A 13,347-nucleotide genomic window follows, 5' to 3' on the forward strand; every position below is an offset into this window, starting at 1 on the left:
TGGCACAGGGCAGCTCATCCCTAGGAAATCCAGGAAAAGGCTCCTGAGAAATGCGGAAAGCAGCAGCTCGACAGCCAGGCCTGCCATCAAGGAGTACAAGAAGCAGTAGAAGGAAAAATTCAATGTGCAGAGGATAAGAAGAAAGGCACTTTCCACCAGGTGCTCAAAAATGTTTTCTCCCCATGATGGCTAAATAGATGCAAGGAATAAGTGACTGCCACTACCCTAACTGCAAACATTTCACTGATCATATATGATTCAAAATCACTTGTGAACTTCACATTGGTGAAAGCTTAGTCACAAGGGAAAGGTGAAAGGGTTATAGCTCATATGAAACTGAACACAATGGGTCATTCCATTTGAAGAAAGAACAAGAAGACTCCACAGAAGCATGGAAACTGTAAACCCCAAGGTGGGGGAGACATACAGTTGGTCCCTTGAGGAAAGACTGCTGGGATCAGAGGACAGCACTAAGCCTACCTGGGCAAGCTTCAGTTCAGGAAGGTCTGAAGTCTATTATGGATCAGCTGGAGCTAGCAGGAAATATCAAACACTGGGAATTTGATAGTTCATTTACTTACCATTTTCTGTTTTCTGGGGAGACTTGCTCTCTAAAGAGATTGTTGCAATTTTCCTTTCAATCCTAAGAAAGTAAAAGGAAATGGTTACTTGATAACAAAGCTTCTTAAACCATGAGTTGCAACCCATGGGGTCATATAAATGTGGGGCTCACGAAAAATTTGCCAACAATAAAAGGTATGAAACATTCCACCAAGACTTCATTCTTTATGCAACAATAAACAGGCACATCATTTCATTTGTGTGTATGTTTGCTTTCATCTTTAACAAAAGGTAAAATTATACACATACTGAAGAACCATTTTAAAATATATTTCTTGGAGCAGCTAGGAGGGGCAGTGGATAGAGCATCAGCCCTGATGGTTCAGGGACCCGAGTTCAAATTTGATCTCAGACACTTAACACTTCCTAGATGTGTGATCCTGGGCAAGTCACTTAACCCCAACTGCCTCAGCAAAAAAGTCTTTCTTGATGTTTTATTATCAGCAAATGTGTGATTTATACACCTACTTTACACAATTATAAACGAGAGTTGCATAAAAATTTCTCTAGTGCAAAGGAGATCACAAATGGAAAAAGCTTAAGAAGCCCCCTTCTATGTAACAACTTATGATATCCCACCATAAGTAAAGGTACTTTATGACCCTAAGAATATTTTATGTTACTTAAGCAGATTGGTCAAAGCAGTACTGTTCTACAAAAAGGTATGTGAAAGCACTAGGTACAAAGATCAGCTCCACTGCTCATACAGAATAATTTAGATAATTCATATCACCTCGATTCTCTCTTTTCTAAAATGAGTTTAACAATTATAACTGCACAATTTGGAGGATTGTTGGACAAAAAGGGGTTTGCACATCCCAAAGAGTTAAAATATGATTATAATTTGGGATCTGAGCTAAGTCCCAGATAATTCTCAAGAGGCTTGAGATTGTAGAAATGGTCTCATTGAGCACCCTACATCCAAAAAAAAGTACTTTGGGACCTAAATTTTCTATAACTTCTGAGTTTGCCACCTGTGTTTCTTACAAAATGCATATACCAACTTTGAAAAAGAAAAAACTTTGAATGACATATTAGGGGATGGAATATTAACTATAATTTTTTTTAAAAAGATACACTCTTAACAATGAATTCCTTGATGCCTAAGCTAGGTAGTGGAAACTCTATGTCAGCAATTTTTAAAGTGAAGTCCTCAAATTCCTATTTTCAAGGTTCTTTCCAAGGGTTATAAGGTTAAGGCTATTTTTACAATAAAATTTTTTTTTCCTAATAAAATATGCCTCCTTTGAAAAGTCTTCATATGCTGCAAGAATGAATGCAGAAGCAGATGAAAAGATTGTCACCTATTAAGCTAGATCTTAAATAAATTTGCAAAAACATGTAAAATGTCATTCTCTTAAATTTTGTATTCTGAAAAATTGGTATTTTGTTAAAGTGTTATTTACCTTAGAAGGCAATAGGCTTATTTATTTTAAAATAAATTAATATTTTAAAATTTTATCAGGTCTAATTTCTAATATGACAATAATACTAAGTAGAATCCACATGAATGGAAGCTTTTTGGACTCAACAGGTTTTTTGTTTTGTTTTTTAAAGAAAGATATGAACATTTTAGTCACTTGTATCAATTCAAAACTACTTCCAAATTTTATTCTGACTCACAACTCCATTAGTACCGCAAAGTAGTATACCCATCTTTCTATAATCTCAACAACACTGACTTCCCATCCTTGCAAATTTCCTGGATGGTGGGGTAACACCAGAGGAATTTAAAGATTTTTACTGATATTTTCTGAGTCTTTTAACACCTTCCCATTCCAGAGGGCCATTTTTAAAGAAAGAGGAAGAGGGGGGAAAGATAAATAAAGACTTAAAATACCACACCCATAGAACCCCAACTTCTCTAAAAGAGCTGGGGGGTGGGGAAAAGAATGTTTTCAACTTGGCAACAATCATCTTGATTTTGTTTAGTGATTATTTTTTATTCACATTGCATTGCTGAATGATTTTGCTTATTTTCCTCTTAACCAGGTCATACAAATCTACGTTTTCTGTCTTCATTCATTATTTTGTAGAAAAATTTTCCATATTATTGTTCCAAAACTTATTCAATGAAGAGCAAATTGATGGACAGCAATATGATTTCAAACTATTGGCTCCCACACAAAACCCTACTATAGTTAGAACTGGTCTGGCACAAAATAAGGACGAAAATGTTCCAAGTTATAGATATTTTGGGGATATGCCTAGTGGGGGGAAATCTCTAGGTCTGAGAGCATGACCAGTTCAGTTGTCGTATTTCAAAAGTGATTTCCAAAATGACTGCATTCACAATACAAATATTGACAATTCCAATCTTTTGTCATCTTTGCTTATTGGGGAGGTGAGGGGATACCCTAAGTTTTTTTGATTTATGTTTCTCTTAGACAGTCAATTTTTTTCATGTGGCTACAAATAGTATCTTTGTTCATATCCTTTAATACCTAGGGGAAAATGATTTTTCAGGATTATGTATGTGCATATCTGTATGCCTGGTATTTTTTCCTCATTGAAATGCTTTCTATCTAATCCTAAACACCTCAATTTTGTTTGAACAGGAGTTTCTCACTTTCACATAGCTAGCTGTCCAGTTTATTTTTTGCAACTGTCTCCAAGATTGTGATTTCAAAAGAATAATCTTGAAGGTCCATTCTGATCCTATTGTGGAATATAGTGTTAAATGTTAATCTAAGATTTTGCCCTGCCACACTACTTGCTAATTTTCTATAGTTTTTATCAAATAGGGAAATTTTTTTCCCTAACAAGTATTGAACTGCATCTATTGTTTCTTTTTCTAGTCTGTTCCACTTATCTACATTTAAATACTAAATGGTTTTGATGACAGCTTTACAATCTTTTTTGAGGTAGGAAAGTATATTTCCACTTTCATCCCTATCTTTTCCCATCTTTTTATTTCTTGAAAAATATTTTATTGTTAATTTTATCAAATCTCTCTCAAGAGAGTTTGGTCTAACAATAAAAGTGCTCATTTCTGCTGTTGTCGAGTTTATTTTGAGCCTATAATAGAGCTGAAGCTATGGTTTAGAGTTGTATCTTTACTGATTGCCTAGTTTTCCAAAGAAACCATTATCTCAGGGGAGCTAGGTGGTACAGTAGATAGACCATCAACATGGAGTCAGAAGGATTTGAGTTCAAATCCAACCTCAGCCATAATAATACTTCCTAGCTATGTGATCCAGGGCAAGTCACTTAACCCCAATTGCTTTGCCCCCGCCCAAAAAATTTATCTGAACAGCAAATGGGGAACTTAGCTCCCTTTGTCTAACTTTATACTTTTTAAATTAATCCTTTATGTATTACTACTGCTATCATTTTAAAACTATATCAAATAAAAAGGAGGCCAGGCATCCCTGGTTTTCTATATTTATATATATATTTTTTAAGTTTCCTCTACTACCCATATGATTCATGGAGTTTTAGCATAAACAAAAGTTACAGTTTATCAATGGCTTTTTGTGCATTAATTTGAGATGATCATGTGGTACTAGAGTTTTTGTTTTCAATATAATTTTATTGCTTTTCCTAAAGCTAAACTGTTCCTTTGAGTAAATCAGACATGGTCAATATGAATGATGCTGAGTAAAATCCTATACTTTAATGAGATTTTTATTTAAATTTTTTGAATCAATATTCCAAGAAACCAGCAGTCAAGCTCAAGTAAAAAAATCTCATTCACATTAGTATTTTATGTCACTAGGCAAATTATCTCATGGATCCTCATAAAAATCCCACAAGGAAGGTGTTATTGTCAAATTACATATGATATATACAAAGCAAATAGAGGTAAAAGGGAATTGATCAAGATCATACAAGTAGTTGAGTATCTGAGGGTAGTTTTAGACTGGGATTTCCAGACCTAATGCTCTGAGCATTATGGTACCACTTAACCAGTAAAATGTAAATGAGGGTCCCTGTGGGACAAATATTGAAAACCACACAGAAGCTATGAGGTTTTTCCATTTATTTTAATAGATTATTACTAAATTTTATTTTAACCTAAAGTGAAGTGCATAAGCCATGTGTTTTAACAATTCAGTTCTAAAAAGATTGTAAAGCACTTCTTTGATTTAAACTTCCCTGGTTAAGATATTTGGACTATTATTTGTCTCACAAAAGTAATCTGATGGAGTCCTCTCAAATTTGTGTAGTATTTGTGTAGTATTCATGCATATATTATTTTCGAAAGACTTCTCTTGGGTTCTATATTTGTTAGATTTTTTAGAGTTAAGTTCCACATCGTTGTTTTAAAATGAAATATATGGTATTAGTTTAGATATTTAACACTTTTGATAGAATTTCTTTATTTCTTTTGTGTTATTTTATCCAAAGGAAGTCATTGATAAGTCACTATATACACCAAAATATTTATGGCAACATTTCTGTAGTAAAAAATAAAAGTAGATGCTAATGGAAATGGATTGGAGAATGGCTCCGAAATGGTGATTTGCAACAATCAAAAGTAAATGCTTGGAAAAATTACAAAGAACTAGCATGGTTTGAAAAGAGATATTAGAACATCTAAATCCTTTAAAGACCTAAGTGGTGCACAAATATGGTATATTACAGATGTTTTCAGAATTTTTCAATCAAACTGATTTTGCTGATTGTTCTTTCTTCATTCATTCTATGAGATGGTTTTCTAGAAGCAAAAGGGAAATGGAATAAAATTCTGGTGATAATAATATAACAAAAATGTATTATAAATTAATTTAATGTATTTTCAAATGTTTGAAAAGAAGTATTCTTACATTAATTGTTGCACAACTACTGAATTTTAGACAAAGTCTAAAAGCATTACACTTGTGAAAATTAATCCAATTTTAAGTATGAAAATTAGTACCCAAGGCCAACATAGCTTTCCTAGCAATTACCTCTTTCCTACCTCTATGTAGGGTGTTAATTATAAATATTAATTAGATATAAAATTAATTGACCTTACTGAAAAGTTTGTGAATGAAATCCCCTTTGTGAAGGAGTTAGGGGCTTACTTTCCTAAAAACCAAACATTTCAGGATATAATAGATAAGGTAAAATGTATACTAAACTTGGAACCAAGTGATCTAAATAACAATCTTAGTTTAGGTCTTATTCTACTTAATACAGTGGTGTTGAAAAAAACTGAAACAAAGTAAAAATTTTTAATTTATTGACAATTAAACCATATCATTTTACACAATTTGGAAATGAGTTAACAAGAAGTTTTTAAAATGCCATTTTTATTTTAGTTTGTTATTTGTTGTTGTTGTTCAACTAACAATATTTATGTTTTATGTTTTCGCTCTTTTCCCACACTACCATGGGGTACAGGTAGGGAAAAACAAAATCTTTTAGCAAATAGAGTCACTGGCCATGTCCAAAAATGTATGTCTTGTGCTTAATACTTGTGTGCTTCCTTATTCCCACTCACACACACACACACACTCTCTCTCTCTCATATATATATATATATATATATTATATATATATATATATATATATATATATATATATATATATAGATACACCAAAGTGTTTAAATGAACAAAAAAATCTTTCCATCCGTCATCCCCAAACTACCCAACAAGCAAAATAATCATGCATAGTAAACCAATTAATTCCCACAGTAGCCGTGTCCAAAAGTCAAGACTAATTCTGTGCCCTGAGTCTATTGCTTCTCAGTCAAGAGGTGAGCAGCACATTTCATCAATGGTTCTGGAGTGATGAATGGTCATTGGGCTAATTAGAATCTTAAGTCTTTCAAAGTTGTTTTGTCACTTGATGATGCTGTTATATTACTTGTTCTTCTGTTTCTGGTGATTTCAATCTGCACCACTTCATACAAGTCTTCCTAGCTTAATTCTGATACTATTTGTTGTCATTTTTTGAGATGCAAGAATATCCCATTAAATTCATTTTATCAGTCACTTCCCAAATAAAGGGCATTCTTTTTATTCAGTTCCTTTTAAGTACAAAAAGGGATAAGCAGAACACACACACACACACACACACACACACACACACACAACACACACACACACACATTTTTCCCCCCTTTCCTCTTTCTTTGATCTCTTTGGAGTAAAGGCCTATGGAGATATCACAGGGTTAACAGACATAGTTGTTTCTGGAGCATAGCTCCAAAATAGTTTTAAGATTAGCCATAAATTTTTGATGTGATTTTATCAAGTGGATTTCTAGGATACAGTCATATTTATCACTTTCTTGGGAAATTTTCCTAAATTGTCTTGATATAATAGCATGGTCTTACAAGGTGTTACTGAATTCTGTTTCTCTTCAGGAATTTTAGTCCTTCTATCAATGTTTATCAGCCATTTCCATTCTCTCAAAAAGGATAAGACTTCTAAGGCCCACTGGAAATAAAATTTAAACATCTCCAAAACACTGCATTACAGGCTGGATGCTTTAAAATATTATTGAGGTGTTGCAATTAGAATGACTGCTCTGAAATTCTGACTGAAATGATTTTGATGTAGCCTTGAACAAGAAATGGAGCTTCATTCATCAATAAACTACTTTTCCAGTCTTTGTACTGTTTTAATTATGACAATATTCCTTATAAGAATGAAGTAGCTAAGTTTTTTCTAGTCTTCTCACTTGTCTTCCAGCTTCAAGAAGCTTTCCTCACACTGTACAGGAATTGCTAACAATCCCTGTTGCCACTTGGAAGCTCTGCTGGCACATGCTTATTCTCTGTATTGAATTAGGCTGTCTTGCAGGAAGTCCTTGGTGCCATGTTATGTTTATGATCCCACTTTCCTTTGTGCTTCATTGTGACTGACGCTGTTTCACCATGTACTTGAATGATTCTTGAAACGCTTGATGTCCCCACACCAAAAGCCGCTGAAATACCTTTAAGAGTCACTGAAGTGTGCTCTTTAAGAGCTACAAATTTTGCACGTTTCCTTGGAGTAACATCCATTCTTAAAAACAATAGAATTAAAAACACAACAAAAGAAAGCAATGAAATATGTGCATATAGTATAAAATCTAGTATTTAAGTGCTGCTGTTGTACTAGAATTAGTACAATTTAAATTTGTTAATTAATAATAGTAAAATGGAATCAATCTATTTTAATCTGAAAGAAATCAACTTGCTGTCAGTAGAAACACATTATATCTAATCACTGCTGATAAAAAATGGAAATCCTATTAAAATTATACTTTCTCAAGCAAACTTACAAGTCACTGTTCCCTTATGACCCAATGAGGCTTCTCAGTCAAATGAGATGTTGACCCACATAAATCAAATTCTGACCTTCTGTAATTCCCAATATTAAAAGGGTTACTGATGATAAGAAAAAATATATAGTTTTATTCTTCTAAATCAGTGGTTCCCAAAGTATTGTTCACAAGAGTCCTTTAGGAACTACAAGTTCTGTACACAAGATAGCTCACTAAAGGAATAATCCTACCAAGCCCACTTAAGGGAAAAGTTCAGCCCAATTAGTTAATCAACAAGTGGTTTGTTGTTGTAGTTCATCTTAAATCAAAGACTATTTACCTAATGCAGTTAAGAGATGGATCATTGGAGGGAGTGGCTACAAGTAGTATTAATGAGTCCCATTTACCCAAAACATTATGGTTGGCAAAGGGCTTTAAAAAAAAGCCAACAAACAACCCCTTGATTTAGTTAGTGCTACAGCATTATGATAATCACTACCACTTCAAAAATTAGGAAACCAAGGTACCTTTAGTCATATAGTATCAAAGTGCACATAGAAGAGTCTTTAGACATGCTTATTTGATTATACATACTTGTATCTTTCAACTACCATGTCTCTCCATAATTTCCGGCCACTGGACTTTTCCATTATCATCAAATGAAAATAAATCTCTAGAGAAAAACTCAAGGGGAACACATGAGCAATCTGTCCTGGGTATCTGATATGAACTCCTGCTGGGGAAAAAAGTCAAGCTTCTCCTACGTAGCACTACCTTGAAAAACAAGCCGCAGGCAGTCAGTGTCACAAGGAGATGACCCAGGTGAAACCGGCACCGTGTTCCTGGCTCACCTGATACTGTTGTGCTCATCTTCAGATCCTTGCTCTTCATCCGAAGTCAGGGGAGAGTAATGTGCCCCATTCGTCTGGATCAAGGGCTTCTCCTTTTTCAGCACAGGAGGCTGGTCGTTGTCCTGGTAAGGAATAGGAGAGTTCTTCAGGGAGTTTTCAGGGGAGGAAATGGCTGTTATTTCTAAAGGTTGATTAATGTTATTGACCTAGGGATCAAAAACAAAACACACACCACAAAAACCCAATTAAATGTATTCTTCAAACAGATCATGTGACCAAAACATGACTGTCACGCTACATTTTAATATCACCTCTGAAAAGGTGTCTTCAAACTCCTCTTACAACAAAGTGCTGAGCTTAAAAGTGGGTAAAGAAAAAAGAGTGATATGGCACAGCAGAAAGAGGACTATGTCTTAAGACTGGAGAAGGAGGATGGGATCCCAGCACTGACAGGAACAATCTGACTCTCAGTAAATCACTTAATCTCTCAAGGTCTCAAATGATACACCTGAAAAATGAAAGGATAAGACAAGTGATCTCTAAGACAAGTTCCTTATGAAACCATTTTATTAACAGGGATGTGTAAATGATAAATGATTGAGTTAGAACACAAGAAAGGGGCAATGCCCCTGGCCTGGAAGGTCCCCATTGGTTCTAAAATGGCTGTTCTGAGTAAGAACCAAAGCCCCTGGTTCCACAGCAGGAATGCTACAAGGGAGAATTCTGACTTCCTGACACAATTCATAGCCCAACTTTAGTTCACTTGGAACATCCAGGGTTCTTTTTCCTATGATACATCCATCAGTGACAAACAAAAACAACACATTTCTGGTGGCAGAAACATTCTCAAGCTCAAAGGTTTGTGGCTATCATTTCATCACAATTTACTATCAATGTTAAGCTGCTCCAGAAAATTTTTCAACACCCTCAAATCAGTGATTGGATCCACAGCAGCACTATGAACAAAAACAATGAACGTATTGTGGAAGACCAGGACAGTCCTAAATAACACCAATATCAAAAGGTCACAGTGAGAACCTGAGCTTTGAAACTTGAAAACCATAAGATGAGGGAAAGTCAGGCCCTTGTTTTCAAGGGGTTAGTGTCTGGCTATAAATAAATGGGATAGAAAAGAGTATCTCAAGTAGTCCTAGGAAAATGTCCCTTTCTCCAACATAGATGAATCCACAGACAAAGCCTCTTTTTCTTACCATAGAGTTGATGTTGAGAGGTGAGCCTGAAGACTGGGTAAAAAGGCCTGCCACAGATGGTAAGGGCTTGCGCTTGGGAGATACTGCTGAGTTCACACTGGGGTTCCCCGTGGAAGACCGCTTCCTCCTGCCCCTCTTCTTGCCCTCTTGCACACAAGCCTGTCCACAATCTGGGCGAATGCTAGTGGTCAGAGGGCTGTGTTTGTTGGAAGGAGACTGCTTCAGGTTCCCTGTATTGGTCGAGATTGTAAAGAGGATTCTTCTCTTGACTTCACTTTCAGGATCTGAAAAACCTGAATCTAGTGGAAGATCCCCCTTGTTACCTTCAGAGAACAATTTTGTAGTATCCGAGTACTGCAAAATCCCCATCATGCTTTGAGAAGCTCCATTTAGGCGCGGGCTGGCAGCAAGTGGATGGGCCGGAGAGTTCTGGCCAGAGTTCCGGGACTGCATCATGAGTAAAGAAGGATGCTGGGGCGTAGAACTCCGGGACCCCACTGAATTAAAGAGGCTCCCTGAATTGGAGGAATCATCTAGGGCTGCCTGCTCAGCACCATGGTTAAGATGGGCTGGGCTACTGGAAAGTGTGCCATTGACTGCCAAGGAGCCACTATAAGAAAAACCTGTTGGAGACATGAGTTATCATGGCAATATACCACAAAACTGTGTGCACCATTTAGAATTGTAGATTATACCCAAAGTTCAGGACAAAAATCATAAAAACATCACTTTTGATATCTACCCGTTCAAAATATATCACCATAGGATCTAGATGTAGATTTGGAGAAGGGTTTCTTAGCATAGCATCCAGAACTTTAAAAAAATTTTTTTTGATAACAATCTAATTAGTCTCCTTTCTATTTCTGTATACTTTATGTATTTAGAAACATTCAGAGTCCATAAGCTTCAGAAAACTGAGCTACCTTACAGAAATAGCATGCTAAGTAGCAGAGGCTCAGAATTTAAGTCACCTGCACGAACTCAAAAATAGACAAGAAAATGGAGACCTAGAAAGCTAGGATTTGAAGCCAGGCCTTCTGCTACAAGGTCCCTAACTGCTGCCCCAGCATTATCAGACTTTGAGGACCTTGTGAGATGCCACCCAACTCTGAGTCTACGAACCTGTGACCCAGGTGTGTCTACTGGCCACTACGTGAGCAAGATCAGGTTGGTATGCTGGCAAACCTGAGATAAAATAGCTGAATGACCCTGGGAAGTCTCTGTCTTGCTCTCAGACCAAATCATAGGAAAGAAGCTGGCCTGCAAAGAAAATTTCCTCACAAGGGATTCCTAATCTTAACAAAATCATAGGTCTCGTTCCTAGACTCATGAACAAAAAGCCCCGTAAAGATACTTGGTCTAATGTCACATTTCTGTAGAATCAGTGACCAATTCTGGCCTGAGGATTTTTAAGGAGTCAACACATTGTTACTCTAGAAAAGGAATGCCTGAGACAATTAAAGGTGTTTAAAAGAACAAGCTAGTAAAGCTTGTAAAGCTAGTAAAGAGACTGCCTAGGGTCAGAGCAGAAAAGTTACATAAAAATGGATTCCTATAAAATTTTGACAAATGATAATTAATTCAGTGGTTTCATTTAAATGTGAGTTAAGGCTTCCATTACTAAAGGTTATACAGTCCAGGCGTTCAGGTTTAGCACAGCACTGCTATCCCCAGTTCTCTGACACACTGAGATGCCTCAGGTACAGGCAATACAGCCAAAGAGTTTCCCCTTTCATTGAATTCTCAGATCTGCTACAGAAGCAAGGGAAAAGAATGAATCATCCAAGTGGCTCATCTGTCATAATCTTTCTCTTGTGGGCTATGACATTGTGCCTGGATCAGAGCCGGGCTTGGAGCTGAAAGGGGGTCTCTGTCATGGTCCTGCACTGTGTGCACAGTGACACGAAGGCCACTGAAGCCACAAAGCCCCCAGAGCTGAGGCCCACAGGAGACACCAGGGAAGGGAATGGGTACAGGGAAGAAACAGGAGAGACTGCAGCCACTGGCTGACTCCTCCCGTTCTTCCCTTGTTTCTAAGCGACAATTTCAGGAACCACAACATGAGGAGGCTTTCGAGGTTTAGATTTTATATCTTGCCCATAGGAAAAAAGGTTATTAATAAATGATAAACAAAAATGCTAGCCTTACTGATAGCTGTTTTTACCTATCAATATGAAGTAGTGTATGCAACAAATCTAACAACTAAAATGATATTCAAATGTGGGAAACCACAAGTACACATAAAATTAATACAACATAAAGGTAAATACAATAAAAATACAGAGAGAGACACATAGAGAGAAAAAGACAGATGATAAGGTGGAGGGGAAGAGAGGGAGAGAGGGAAAAGGGAGAGACAGGTAGAAACACACACACACACACACACACACACACACACACACACATCATCAGGGACACAGGAACCAGATCTAGGGAACAATAGATGGTGAGAAAGAGATTTTTGTTCACTATGAAACAAATTCCTGCAGGTGGAATATAAAGAATATGCAAAGGAAAAACTGATGACTTTTAAAAATTGACATAAATAAAGTGTGTGTGTGTGTGTGTGTGTGTGTGTGTGTGTGTGTATATATATATATATATACACACACACACACACACAAAATACATAAGACCCAAATGCAGAGGTGATAAAGACAAACAGTAAGTTGACCCCCGACCCACTAAGACCACAGGAGAATGATTCAGAAGTAAAACCCCAGATTAGGCTTGGGCTCAGTGACAGTAGTAAAGCCAAGGCATCACCTAATAGAATGACCATACCTGAGGTAGCCAAAGCAAGGGACTTGTTTCCTACAGCACTGTTCATACCATTATGGGAATTAGCACCAAACTGTTTTTCAAGTGTTGCTGAAGTAGATTCTCGATTCTGATGAACTGGACTAGGTGTGTTCCTCTGCGGAGGAAAGGAACCCACCTTGTAATTGAGGCAAGCTACACATTCTATCAAACATCTACTTCATTTACCAAAAGTACTTAAAAATAATGTGTCCTAAGAGTTTAACAACACAGAACTGAGCACCACACAGGAGTCAGAAAAGGTACTGCAAAATTAAAATTAGAATAACTGTTAATAAAGATCCAAAACTTTGCTGTCCAGTCTTCCCTCCCCAAAAAAGGAAACTGTCAATTCAACTATATCCAACAAAAAAGGGTGTGGGTGGATGAGGAGATTAATTTTCAATTAATATATAGGGGCTTAAACATTTGTAACCCAAGCACATGAGTCACCAAAATGAAAAAGGAGGAATGTTAACCACAATAGGAGTGACCATAAAATCCTTGGACATGTCAGCTATAAAACACAATTACAACTTAAAACTACGAATATCCTAAAGACTTACATTATTGACTGGGTATTTAAAAAATCCTATTTCCTTTAAAAAAAAAATTAACATTCAATAAATTCAGTTTTTAAAAAAAAAAAGCCATGACCAGACACCACTGCATTTTTATGCCTA

At 36.3% G+C, this 13,347-nt stretch overlaps 1 protein-coding gene across 3 annotated transcripts in view; it reads right to left on the reverse strand.

Annotated features, from left to right (window-relative positions):
- DOT1L (DOT1 like histone lysine methyltransferase) overlaps positions 1–13,347 on the reverse strand; it is a 123,893-nt gene that overhangs the window by 12,827 nt on the left and 97,719 nt on the right. The window contains exons 14-18 of one of the 3 annotated variants that reach the window (XM_051972240.1): positions 12,650–12,782; positions 10,189–10,488; positions 9,866–10,095; positions 8,655–8,776; positions 582–643 (exon numbers count right to left, since the gene is read on the reverse strand). In XM_051972240.1, the coding sequence (XP_051828200.1) occupies positions 582–643; positions 8,655–8,776; positions 9,866–10,095; positions 10,189–10,488; positions 12,650–12,782 (847 nt within the window). Of the gene's footprint in view, positions 1–581; positions 644–8,654; positions 8,861–9,865; positions 10,489–12,649; positions 12,783–13,347 lie in introns of all 3 variants that reach the window. The other 2 variants (XM_051972239.1, XM_051972241.1) reach the window with 2 other exon arrangements.

This window comes from Antechinus flavipes, chromosome 1 (assembly GCF_016432865.1).
Source record: "Antechinus flavipes isolate AdamAnt ecotype Samford, QLD, Australia chromosome 1, AdamAnt_v2, whole genome shotgun sequence".
In the NCBI taxonomy this organism is placed as follows: Eukaryota; Metazoa; Chordata; class Mammalia; order Dasyuromorphia; family Dasyuridae; genus Antechinus; species Antechinus flavipes.